This window comes from Aythya fuligula, chromosome 2, assembly GCF_009819795.1.
Source record: "Aythya fuligula isolate bAytFul2 chromosome 2, bAytFul2.pri, whole genome shotgun sequence".
NCBI lineage: Eukaryota > Metazoa > Chordata > Aves > Anseriformes > Anatidae > Aythya > Aythya fuligula.
The window spans coordinates 118,973,691-118,987,345 of NC_045560.1; the positions used below are offsets into that span (position 1 = coordinate 118,973,691).

The following is a 13,655-nucleotide window of genomic DNA, read 5'->3' on the forward strand; positions in this document are numbered from 1 at the left end:
CTCAAGTCATTATACACAGTCTAGCCAAATTGTCCTCGAATCTGTGACTGACTGTGTGCTTATGCACAGCATCAGTGCTAAATTGCAAATGTTTCCAATTCTGTGTTTTTGAGGGAAAAAAAAAAAAGACAATAACAGATTCTCATCTCTCCTCACTTAATAAAAGATCTCAATGAAGGTAAAGCAAACATAAAGTGAATCAAATCAGCTAGTTATGTTTCTAGCTTTGGTTGTAACACCTAGTGGATAGGTTTTTGGGCTGGGAATGAACATATCTGTCTTTTATCCTTAGTGCTAGTGAGGTACTATGTGTGCCAATGATAGACAATGCATGCCTGAAACACTTCCCTCTTTGTGCCAGAGTTTCTTGTCCTTTAGTTAGCAAAAGGCAGTTTATAAAGGGCTTTAGAAGCTTTTGCTGAACTCACCATTATAAGCATGCTTTAGGGTAAATTTTGATCTATCTATTGAAAAGTGCCCACTCATGTTAAATATTCACTGATGAATGTTTGAACTCTTTGGTTGTTTGATGCTTTAACTAGTTGTTTTCATTTGGGGCTGAGACTCAATAAGAAGACAGAGTATGGTCTGGGTATTATATAGAGATATATATAATTGTACGACACACCCATTTAAAATGACTGATTTAAGAGAAAATGCTCTATAAATGCAAAGCTTTTATAACAGTTAGGCATGCTGTTCCTCCCCACTATTCCATGGTTTCAATGACTGTCTCTGTACTGAGATGTTTTCAGGACTGCAAATGTCCACAAAGCTACTGCTTCTCTAACTCCACGTTCCTGTTCAAGATCTCTCAGTAGATGTTGACAGGCTGAGGTGTGCCAGGTTTTTCAGACAAAATGAATTTATTTCTTTAAAGTTCAGTATCAAAGCAGTAAAAGTGATGAAAATATTTCCAATAATTATGAATGTATTCAATTAAGATTAAAGGATAAATCTCCTAATTAAGGAGATTAGATTCTGCAAAACAAAGAGCAGGAGTGAAATTACAGGTAGAAATATCTTTGTTTCTCTCTACTAGTCCAAAATCTACTGTAGCTGCTAGTATAAATTAGCATAATCAGGGACTATTCTAATATCTATTAGACTTTGAGATGCTTACTATGGAATACTTCAAAGTATATAAAAACTGGAGCTATTTCCCTTCTTCAGCGGGTGCATATATGGTCCTTTTACTGCTATGTACTAGAATTTGGGTATGGAAGAAAATTGTATGGGGCAGACTGGTGTTGGGGCTAGAACTTTCAAAGTTTATTTACATTACAAGCAGTGCTGAAGAATCAAAACCTGTTTCTTTAATATGGAGCATGTTATAATATGGAATATTTTGTTGTAATGAAATAAATTAAAAGAATAAATTCACAAGTATTACCAAGCTTCCCAGCGAGAAGTTACTTATTTGGTAAGCCAGGCTACATGGTTACAGTCTATGTGGATATACCAGCTGCAACAACAAGGCTATATTTTGTAGGACTGCACCTGAGCTGATAAACCCTGTTTCTCGTCTATGCTTTAGTTACTCTGCTTTGAGCTCCTGAATCTGATTGATGGAAAAGTCAGGTTGGGGGCAGTTGTATCCAAGGAACAAACGTGGCTCAAGCACACGGTTTTCTGATCACGCCACAGAGCTCTACCTGCATGGATTTCAACAGCATCCTACAGATGTAAAGCTCTGTTCTGTTTGGACAGATATTAGTAACTTAAATTGCAATTCTTGGTGCTGCATTAGGTGCAGTTGCTGAACCTTTTCTCGGGGGAGCAGTTTTCTTTCCCTGCACGTCGATGGCTGGCCTGGGACCAGGCTAATGGGGAAATATCCATGGAGCTTCCTGTTTTCCATCAAGGTCAGCCTGTTCTTCCAGGTAAGCATAATGCCACATTGGCTAAGTCAAGTCAGAACCAGATGTTGATAGAGATGAGTTCATTGTTTTTCATGCTTTGAGTTTCATAGGTTCTTCAATGATATCCTCCTGATTTGATAAGATTTTCAGCATCTGTGTTTGCTATAAAATAGAGACAATATTAAAGACACCTCACAGATATTAGTTTATATTTTTGTTTATAAAAAAGCCAGAAAAAAAAAAGCAACACAAAACTACAATGAACACATCACATGAGCCAAATCAAAAACTCTACTTTCAGTTACTGAAGTACTCTACATAGCTCTACTATGGCTATTGTAGCTGCTGCTTTAGTTTCTTGTAAGTGTCTGAGACAGGTTTGTGAATACTTCTAATTTCTGGGTTTGGAACAAAACCTAGCAAAAAAGGTTATAAGTGTTAAAAGCTGTATCACTGATATACTACCACTACTACTATAATTATATTGTAATTCTAAATGTAATTGATGCCAAACAATACCAAAATTATTAGATGTTGCTGCTGTTTCACTGCTTTAAGTCTGTGCTCTACCACACTAATCCCTTTTGATTGTTGTTTCTATGTAGTCTCTCTCCTTCAGTGATGGGAAGGAAGTCAAAGAAGTCTGTACTTGTTCTTTCTTTTCCTCCATCCATCATTGCTCTTTCCTAGCCTAAGAAAAGTGCAAAGGCAGAGCAAGGTCAGTGTACCCTATGAGAGATGTGGGTGAGGGAACAGGAGTGCATGGGAAGATTCTCACCCTTCAGGGTATGAAGTTAGAAAGGGAAAAATCATAACACCACCAGTATTACTTGTGCTGAAGCTTTCATTCAAGAAAGATCTTCCTGGGACATGTTCCAGGCCTTCCTCTCCTCCCTTACCAAAAGAACAGATCAACTGTAGAGAACAAGACTAATTAATGTGAGAAACTTCCATTCAGAGTTCTCAAAAAGCTATAAACACCTCTTTTCAGGATGTTTAATACTATATCAGTGCTTGTTGGTTATTACGGCACCTTTGGTTGACCATCAAAAATCGAAAGGGTAACAGACATCATTGTTGGGTTTCAGGCTACAGGAAGAGGATATAAATGAAATTGAGGGTTGGAAGTACATAGCACATGAATATGGGAAAACTTACCATAGGATAGTAACTCTAGTAGGAAAGAGCTGGGTGGCTTGGAGCTGTATTTACGCTGATGATGGTTTAGCACTGAGGTTAAGAAACTGGAAAGAAAAGCATAAAAAAGTCTTGTGCCTCATTAATATGTCTTTAAGAGAAAAAGAATAGCAGGAAATATTTCCTCCAATGATCTAGTTAGCAGCTGTAAATGGGTCATTAAATACTGTAAAGAGGGCTTGGCCAGCCCTAACCACAATGATTTGTGATCTTGAGTGATTTTTATCTTCATACCCTTGAGGGCACGAAAAGCCTCATATGCATTCAGCCTGCATCCTCATAGGTTAGATCTCTCTGGGAGACTTTGGTATTACTAGCGTAGGGGAACATACAAGCACTCCAATAAAAACAAAATAAATTAAAACCCAACATTTTAAAATAAATGTTAATTAATAAGCATTAATGGGTTGTTAAATTGAATATACTCAGCTTCCCTACATGCAGTATCTGTTCTTTCCCAGTGTTCCCTTACATAATATTCTGGGACCTTGACCTTTCCCACCTTCCAACTTTCAAGCTTTTCTTTCCGAGTAAGCTGTTCTTTTGTTTCTGAAATAAAGATATAATGAAAGACTTTTATTATCAGGTAGTCTTGATGCTTTATAAAGCACAACAGCACATATCCTCTCAATCTGCATTTTGTAGTTAACAATTTCTCTCACATAGGAAAAGAAGAAAAGAACTGTGTATTTCTGCTAACCTCAGTATAAGAGGGGTCATGCTGAAGGCTTTGGAGAAGGGAGTTTCATCTCTAAGTTAGTAATTGAAAGACTCTGTGTCTTTTTGCCATTATTATATTTCTGCATGAGACAGACAAAGAGAACATAGCTTTTAACTTCAGAGAAGATAGTTTGATAACAGAACAAGTGGAGAGGTCTGGATTCAGTCTGAAAGAGGGATGATGAGAGGCACTTTAAAACCAATTTCTGAATAAAAAGAAGCTGAAACACTTTCTGATTTAACAGACTTTTACATTCAAGGAAAAAAAAATGTCTGAATTAAGCTGTTCAGAAATATTACATAGTGACTCCATGGCTCTAATTCTGAGGGACTGAGCACCATTCGTTTGACTTTTTATCCTCAGCCATTTTACTCTTGTTCCCTTCTGCTCATGTCTCATGGCACAATTTTTGATGATATGATAATGAACTACTTGCTGGGGATACATCAGAGTTACACAGTATTTGGTGACTGGGCACCTCTGCTTTTCTTGTTGCAGAAACTGGAAAGTGGACAGTCAATGAAGGAGAGAGTTGTAGCACTAAAGAGGATTGTTGGTCTGGAGAATTGAATTTTCTTGCCTGCCTAAATGCATAAAATGGGGAACCTATTCAAGTGGGTGCTGTAAAGAAAAAAGAATTGGGAAAGGAAATAGATCAGGTGGTGTCATGGTGAATGACATGGATTAAAGACAATATTAATTGTCTTTAAATGAAAACTGTTTTGAGTATTAAGGCAGGTTTACATTGGAAAACAAAACAAAACATAACAGTACATGACTGCTGTTAAAGACCATCTAAAGTCCCTGTGACTTAAATGTGGCTGGTTTTTGTCCAAATGCTAATAGGTGATCTGCAAAAAGTTGTGCGTTCTCCCCTTGTTCTGTCTCTGCTAATTCACAGGCATAGCGGAAAGAACTAAATTTTGCAAATAATCCTGACATTTTCTAATTTCAGAATGCTGTGTTTGCAAACGTAATTTTTTACACTTATAGACAAAAATAAGTGTAGAGAATACAATTCATTCTCTTAGTTTTTTGTTCTGCACAGTATTCTGTGGAATATCTGAAGGAAAGCCGAGTCACTATGTTTTGGGAAAAAAAACCTATAAGAGTTATAAATACTTATAAATCCGTGATGATCCCTATTCTTATGCGAGGTAAAGCTGTCAACAAATTGTGAAAATTTAGAAGTGTCAAAAATTGTGAAAATTGCTTGATTTTTATTTAGTTAGTTAGTTTTTCTAAGTCTCTGGCCTAGGGTTATCTGTAGTACAATACTCCAATGGAGTGTAGAGGTGAAGCATAGTAGTGAGCATTTCTGAATGAGCTAGTTCTCATGACAGAAGGAAGCTAACACTATATCATAGAGCTCTGTGTGCACATTAAAATAAACTGTGACTTTCACAAGTTTCTGCTGAGGATTAGTATACTTTTATCTTAATTCTGAATTTTCTAGGGTTCTAACATCTGCATTCTAAAAACCACATTTTTCTACTGATGCATATGTGTAATATACCATAGTCTTTACTTCAGTTTCATGGGATTTTGACTCAAGTGTTATTTTGTATTTTTGTATGTGACAGAGGAAGTTGTTACTAATGTAGCATTAGAATGAAGCAGTAGAATATTAAAACAATGCAGATTTCTGAATTCTGAGGTCCCAGAAAAATAAAATTACTGTGATGGATTTTTGCTTGTTTGGTTAACTAGTGCATTCAAAATGTTGATAGACTCCATTGCTTGCTATAGTTTTGGTCTCACTACTTACATTGAGCCTAATCTTGGACTTCTGTTATTTACTTTTCAGCTTAATGATGTTTTTCAGATGCTGCTGCAGGACAAAGGCATCCTGCTGTGTATTTAAAGTTCAGTTCTCTTTGCATTCCCATTCCACATTATCTTACTTAATACTGAATAGGAGTTTTAAGATTTTATACCTTAACTGCTCTTGACACAAATGTATTTGGACTCTACAGGCACATTTGCAGCTAGATGTTATTCTAACTATAATAGTGTTTATGATATGAAGGATTGTCATCTTTTATTGTCAGTGACTGTCTATGAAGTACATGTGACAACAGGAGAACTGTGGAATGCTGGAACAGAAGCTGATGTCTATATTTCTATCTATGGAGAAAATGGTGACACAGGATCAAGACAGCTGCTCAGATCCCAGAAACCCAAGAAATTTTTGAAAGGACAAGTGAGTGAAAGAGCATTTTCTGATAAGTTTGGCTGGCTTTTCTCTCTCAGGTGGGTGGTTATGCAAATCCAATTAGGAGATATGGCTACCACATCCCAGTGTTTCTTCAAAATTCCACAATTAAGCCAAACTTACTCTCTAAAGGTATATCAGTGCTTTTGGAAGATTATTAGAATTTTCATTTATAAAATAGATAAACTGTGTACTTTAATACTTAATATTTAATTACTTTAATTTGATCTAATAAGTGGAGAGAAAATGAAACTTTACATTTTATATCTGCATATCTGAAGTTGAAAACTTCTGCAACTTGTATTTGTTTAGCCAATTGAGCTAATTGAGCAGCTTTATGTTTTCTGACCCAATTCATTTTAATGGAACTATTCCCATTAGCGAAATCACCAGGCTTATTTCTTTTGATTCAGAACACCTGTCTTTGATTTGTTCTGACATTATCATTAACTGATATTTCAAAGGGTGCCTTTGACAAGAGAGATATAAATAGGTCTTTGGGATTTGATGGCTGAAAAGTGGTTTGAATTTCAGATTTTACTGAAGTTTTGTTGCTTGATTACAGACTGATATCTTTTCTGTGGAAGCTGTTCACCTTGGACATTTATACAAGATTGTTATAGGACACAATGGTCTTGGATCAGGTCAGAAGTTTCTTTATTTAGATACTGAATGCTACTTGTGAAGTTTTTCACCTTTTCCCTGAAATACAATAAGTATTTTTAAAATTAGATATATGAATTTTTTTCAGAAGTGAGACAAATACTTCTTATGAAACTGTTTAAATGACACAGTTACCTTATTTAAGATATCTTGTTTTCTCTTTCAGTATGCTTTCAGGCTTAAGAGTCATGTCTGTAACTCCTCTGTCATTTTAAACAAATCTTCACTGAAAAATTGAAGAGAGGCGTTATTAGTTACACTCTGAAGATGCAGTTGGAGATTTTGGTTACAGTATCTTGTCATTAGACTTAATAATAAATCAATCTGCTTGCAATCAAAATACTTGTTTTATAAAGTCTTGAACCTAAATATTGTAAAACACAGCAAAGTATTTTAAGCCAATGTAAAATGAGTTGTAGAATAGTTTTCTGCCCAGTTTTCTCTTATATGCTCAATCATGTTCCACTCTTCTATTTACTTTTATAGCTAGAACATCTCAACTTTTTCTCTATTGGTAAGGGAAAGATTATCACATACATTTTGTAGTCTTCCTCTGTAAGTGGCCATAGTTGGATGCCTTCAATGAAAGGCAGTGCTTAGATACCTTTGAGGATAAAGCAATAAAGACATTTCTCTCTCCAGTACTCTTTCCTGCCCTACTTCTAGATGTGGAGTTGCTGGAGGTTTTGTTTGCTTGCTTTGTCTCTTATTGTGTCTGTCAATGGATGAAGAGTGCAATAAATGAATAAAGGTTTCCCTATGAACAAGGAGACTAGAAGAGAATAGTTATCTCTAGAAGTTATTTTTCATGAGATTACATAGGACTGGAAAGGAAAACAGCTTTGAGAAAAAACATTGTGTGAAGATCTGGCTTTTCTCCTGCACTCCCAATGCTACCTACTGTAGATTTATTAGTGAAAGTCTGCCCTTAATTTTCAGCTCCTTACTTTAAAGATCCACTCTACCAGTGTTTTTATTATGGGTTCACTTAAACTATGCTCTTTGTAACTCAGGCAGACTGAGACTGCACTGTGCCAAACAGAACAAATGTGGTGAGACTGTTTTTGTTTCTGTACCTGCACTGAAGAAGTGGGAGAAAACTTTCCTAGTTCAGTTGCTGTGATCACCACTTATGTTTGTGAACCTGTCTAAAAACCTACAGTGGAATTATGGACAAGACTGTAGAAAATGTAAGGCTAGAAAGAACAAGCTTATATATGCCTTTCACCTTCAGTGGACCTTCTCATCTCAGAGTATAGATTTCTAGAGGTTGTGTAAACCCGCGATGTTATTGAGATGCTTTTTCTGGTGTGGGTAGGATGGGGTGTGTTTTTGTTTGTTTATTTAGTTGGTTGGTTTTATTTTTCCTGGTCACCCAGATTTCACTACAGCATCTCTTGCCTTCCTATCAGCAAGCTCTACAGTACTTAGATCATGTAGTTTCCTCTCCAACAGGGCATCCATGTCTCTAGCAACCTGCCAGTGAAGCTGCAGATCTTGCAGTTCCAGCAGAAGAGAGAAAGACACAGGAAATAATACTTCATTTGCCTCTCATTAACTTTTCCTTTTTTTTAATCAAAGGAAACGGATGGTATCTGGACAAAGTTGTAATCAAGGATCCTGTAACAGATCTGGATTATACTTTTCTTTGTCACAGGTCAGTGGTGTTTGGCTTTTAATAAATTTCTGATTACCATTGGCTTTCTTCTGAAAATTGTCAAAGTTTTTTCCTGTCAAAGCAAACATATTTACCCAAAAGTGAGCTGAAATGATCTAATTCATTTTATAGCTCTCCGAGTTGTATCTGCCCCAAACCTCTGGTGTGTTTGAGCCAGAGAAAAAGCAATAAAAATTTCTGCCATGTAACTTTCCGTTCTTGCCCCTAGTTATAAGAGGTACTTTTTTAGCACATTCTTCCATATCCAATGCTTTGGACCTGATGTCTTCAGACTCGTTTTTCCATGTCTTGGTTTTTCAGAAGAGTGGGTTGCTATTTCTCTGGCAGACTGATCCTACTTTACTGAAACCAGCACGGAGACTAACTTAAGGCTTGAAGATCATGTGAAATGGCTATCATAGGTGCAGCTATCTGACCACATCTCTTTTTCTTATTTGCTTTACAGCCTGTCACAGCGTTGTATCATAACCTGAAGCAATCCTACCTTCCCTGATTTTTTCCCCTGCAGATGCTACTGCTCTGAGTCTTCTGTTCTATGGCTCATTTCTAATTTTATATACTCCCTATATACTCCTGATTAATTCTCAACACCTTATGGAAAAATTGTAACAGATAAGGATCAGTGCAAACACTAGGAATGAAAAAGTCCAGTCACGTATGAATCTAGCTACAGTTTGCCAGTGGCACCTCAATTCTATTTCCTCCTCTCACTTCTCTGAGTGAATAAATAATTGTCTGAGACAGCTGAGAGTGAGCGATGTGCACACTGAAGCTAATTTATGTTTGAGTAAGGGCTTTCTGCCTATCAGATACAGCACCTCATCTTTGCCTGACCTAATTTTGATTCTGTATTCTAGATGAGATGAACTGCTATGAAGAGATCTATAATGCTAGTTTCATACATAATTTAGGGAGAGTTCAAATCCATTTCAGACAGAAAAATATGGGGTATGTGCTAGTTATTCTTAGAGCATGATACCATTCTTGATGATCTTGCTCCTACTATGTGTGAATCTTTCAGACTCAGATGAAGTTAGACTTGTTTTATATACAATGTGAAGCAAGTACAATAGCATTGTAAAAGCATAGTTCAGATGTGATGAAAGCAGTGCTTCTGTTGGATTTGCATCCTTATAAAGGGATCAGTGGGACATGCCACAATTTGCATCCTGTTGTAACCTTCTTGCAGACAGGAAGAGCAAACATTATGGCCACTGCACCTTTCATTATTGATCTGGGATGAATACAACTTCTATTACTTTTAATAGCTGGTTTAGGTCCTTTTATCTCAGTTGAGGAAAGTGTTTATATGTTTCATAAAGAAAGAAAGAAACCCCCCCATGGACAACCCCAAAACCAGACAAACAAAAACAAACAAACAAGAAAAACAACACACTTGCTAAAGTCAAGGTCTTTTCACTAAAGCTGGATTTTTATATTGCTGTACGTTAACCTTGAGACTTTAATAAAAAAAAAAAAAAGTGTCAGTATGCAGATGTCACGTATACAGTACTGTGGGAATTGCCAGTCAAGGTTAAATTACTGAAATGGTGTCTGGTTTTCAGATGGCTGGACAATGGGCAGGATGATGGCAACATTGCTAGAGAACTGACTTTGACAGATGCCAGCACATTTCCAGGAAGTAGGTGAAAATTGGTGGGGAACAGAACCCAGATTCACACAGACTGTACTGAATGGAATAAGGATGCTTTGAAAATTAATCACATGCTTTTTATTTATACAGGACAAGAGCTGGAACTCAAGAGAGAAGAAACTGTAAGGACTAACCTTTTTAGTTTTATTTAAACCATTCAAATCATGTGTTGAATTAAGTCATGTCAGTTATTCTCAAGCATGTCAAATTCCTGTTTATCATCTTCACATAACTGTCTTCTACTTGTTTACAAAACCAGTGGGCTGCCGAAAAGTGGAAATTCCAGAGAGGCAATACACTTCAGTTTTACAACAGGCTCACCGGTGGCTTCATATGCATCAGTCCAGATAGCAAAGTAGATGCTCTTGGTGACAAGAAGAACAAATATGGTAAAGTATATCTCATGTATGCATAAATGATGCAAGAAAAAACTTCACAGTTCACTGTGATCTCATGTAGTGATTCCTGTAATGAATAGGAATAAATAATTGTAATAAAAAATGTTTTTTCCTTAGAGTTTTTACTTGAGTTTTATAGTCATTAACACATGAATTATATGCTTGGTTTACATACAAAGCATGAAAAAAGTCTCGTATGGTATCTTGTCACTGTCCCTTACAAAATAGAAACTTCTTGTTATCTGTAGCTTGAGTCATCCCATGAAAATGCCATGGCAAAGACAGCCATAAGCCATAATCTTAGATCCATCCAAGCTAACAAGTTCAACTTTCTAGGTATAGTTTATTCATGTAGTAAAGTTTATTCATGTAGGGAGTGTATATATATGTGTATCCTTTTGTTTCATCCTTGTCATTGATTTTAATGGCATTCTTCCAGTTCCTCCTCTTTATCAGCTTTCATCTTACCATGTTACTAACACTTATTATAGCTAGTATCATATTAGGCACACTTCTTTTTAGTTTATTTTTTTAATTTTCATGACAGTGGAGTTGCTCAGCCTTTCTCACATATTCCTGGTGACCTTACATGTATCTTTTGTGGTAGAACAGAATTTTGCAGGACACACCAAAGGCTGTGTGGACAGCATGGAAATACTTCTTAGCATAGCCTATAAACACACCTCAGAAAAGCTGCACCAGAAAACTCAGATGTATAACATAGGAGATCAGTAATACTATAAACATTTCAAGTGGGTGTTAGTTACTCTGTTTTAGTAAAGCTATTTTTATTAGTTATCATTTTTGATACTTTAGTTCAAAGTATTTGGTGATTCAGACACGGAATCTCCTATCTCCAATGACTACTGGAAGTCGGAAAAATTAATAGTATGATCTGCAGCCTCCCAAAGGACTTAGTAATACTTGGAAATTAAACTAGTAATAAAAAAGAGTTTGACTTTTCTGAACAATATTATGAAGTTGCCATAATATAAGAGGAACAGACATAGTCACCTGGGAATAACTATTCCTATTTTTATAGTTCTGAGTACAAAAAGAACACTAGTACAAAATGAATGAAAGCACCTACCATGCAAGTCTTCTGCTACCAGAACAACACTTTTTCTCCCACAATTTATTTCAGATTTATTTGTTACTTAAATGTACGGTAATCTACAGAGTGGCTAGGATAGTCATGTACAACAGAAGTCCGTAAGTGTTGTCTTGTAGCTGTTGTCTAAATTTTCATTAAATTTTCAACTGCTTCTTTGTGCATGCTTTAGAGTCTTCCAGCATAAGCTATATACTTACCTTTTCTAATAGAAAACTTCATGTTTCAGGTAGAACTGTTTACTTGTCTTCAGCAGATCTAAAGCAATATAATTTAAAGCCCTTCACTATGCTGATGGCAAATTGTATTAGGTGATGATTTATTTCAAGGTTTTTTAATTTCTCAAGAATCTTTATCTCTATCTGAAAGCAGAGGGACCCATTGTGTTAGCTATGTGTCGTCCCTGTCTTGCTCCAAGGGCTGGAATACACGTTTGTGTTTTATAACTTCTGACATCTTCCCAATGGGCACAATGATCTCTGGCTATATAGTTCTCATAATCCTGATGACACCCTGAAAATATTATGTTGTGGACACCCCAGGAGTCAACCAGAGACAGATGCAGCTTGCAAACAGGGTAACACAATGTACTGGTAGATCAATGTACTGGTAGATATTTAAAACAATAGTCTGTTGCTGCTGGGAACAATAAAAATGGCACTAACTTTCATCGGTATTTTGTAGCTATAAGAGGCAATTGTTTAGAATATTGCCCAGATTTAAATTTTTAGAAGCCATGAACTGTGCTGCAAGATTTGCATTAAAAATTCTAGTATGAATATATAGAAAATGAATTCTGCTTTTCTATATGAGAGCTTTATGTTTCTTGCACGATCTGCTGTTTACAGTTTGCTATAGTCCAGTATACTGTAGTCTTCAATACTTTTTTACATTTTTTTTTAAGCATATATGCTGATCAAGAGAAATTTGTTCCCTATCATTAGCTCTTAGCAGTTTTTCCTCAAGGCAGAGAACTAGATAATTGTCTCGAGCTACCCTCTCCAAAAGGAATGAGGAGGGGAATTCACTGATCAGAGAGGTCAAGCTGTTGAGATAATATAATTTAAAATGATAGATTACTGATGTAATTAAATAGAAGTATGAATTAATATACTTTCATACTCCTATCATTTTTTTTTCATTTAACTCTTAGGTCTTTTTGATGTAATTGTCAAAAGGGGAAATATATATATATTCAGCAGTCATCAGATACCACATCTTGCTCTTGCTCTTGTTAATGGCTATGCAACTGGAAAGGTAGGAAATACTGTTACTGATTTCTGCTTTGTAATACTATTTTATTGTCTGATTAAAAATAATGTTGTTTTTAATCTAACACAATCATGCTTCCAGACAGAAAATGAGCTAAGAAGTGCAGAACTGAACCCAGGATATTACAAATGGATAGACAAATTTAAATGTAGAGCTTTGTTTTCTCAGTTTTCTTTTTATTCTTGGATGGACTTCTTTCATGGCATAAATGATATGTCTGACTGTTCCAAAGTGCAGTTGATATCTGCTTGTCCCATGCTGCCAGGGTATGTGGAATAGAATTATAGAATCATAGAATATCCTGAGTTGGAAGGGACCCTTAAGGATCATCAAGTCCAACTCTTGACACCGTACAGGTCTACCCAAAAGTTCAGACCATGTGACTAAGCGCACAGTCCAATCTCTTCTTAAATTCAGACAGGCTCGGTGCAGTGACCACTTCCCTGGGGAGCCTGTTCCAGTGTGCAACCACCCTCTCTGTGAAGAACCCCCTCCTGACGTCAAGCCTAAATTTCCCCTGCCTCAGCTTAACCCTGTTCCCGCGGGTCCTGTCACTGGTGTTAATGGAGAAAAGGTCTCCTGCCTCTTGACACCCCCTTACGAGGAAGTTGTAGACTGTGATGAGGTCTCCCCTCAGCCTCCTCTTCTCCAGGCTGAACAGGCCCAGTGACCTCAGCCGTTCTTCGTACGTCTTCCCCTCCAGGCCTTTCACCATCTTCGTAGCCCTCCTCTGGACACTTTCCAAAAGTTTCGTGTCCTTTTTATACTGTGGTGCCCAGAACTGCACACAGTACTCGAGGTGAGGCCGCACCAGCACAGAGTAGAGCGGGACAATCACCTCCCTTGACCTACTAGCGATGCCGTGCTTGATGCACCCCAGGACA

General features: G+C 36.8%; 1 protein-coding gene across 1 annotated transcript in view; it reads left to right on the forward strand.

The window, feature by feature from the left end:
* RP1 (RP1 axonemal microtubule associated) overlaps nt 1–13,655 on the forward strand; it is a 189,763-nt gene that overhangs the window by 19,525 nt on the left and 156,583 nt on the right. The window contains exons 5-12 of the mRNA XM_032182911.1: nt 1,751–1,883; nt 5,832–5,983; nt 6,561–6,639; nt 8,240–8,315; nt 9,902–9,978; nt 10,081–10,112; nt 10,250–10,379; nt 12,653–12,768. Of these exons, the coding sequence (XP_032038802.1) occupies nt 1,751–1,883; nt 5,832–5,983; nt 6,561–6,639; nt 8,240–8,315; nt 9,902–9,978; nt 10,081–10,112; nt 10,250–10,379; nt 12,653–12,768 (795 nt within the window). The remainder of the gene's footprint in view (nt 1–1,750; nt 1,884–5,831; nt 5,984–6,560; nt 6,640–8,239; nt 8,316–9,901; nt 9,979–10,080; nt 10,113–10,249; nt 10,380–12,652; nt 12,769–13,655) is intronic.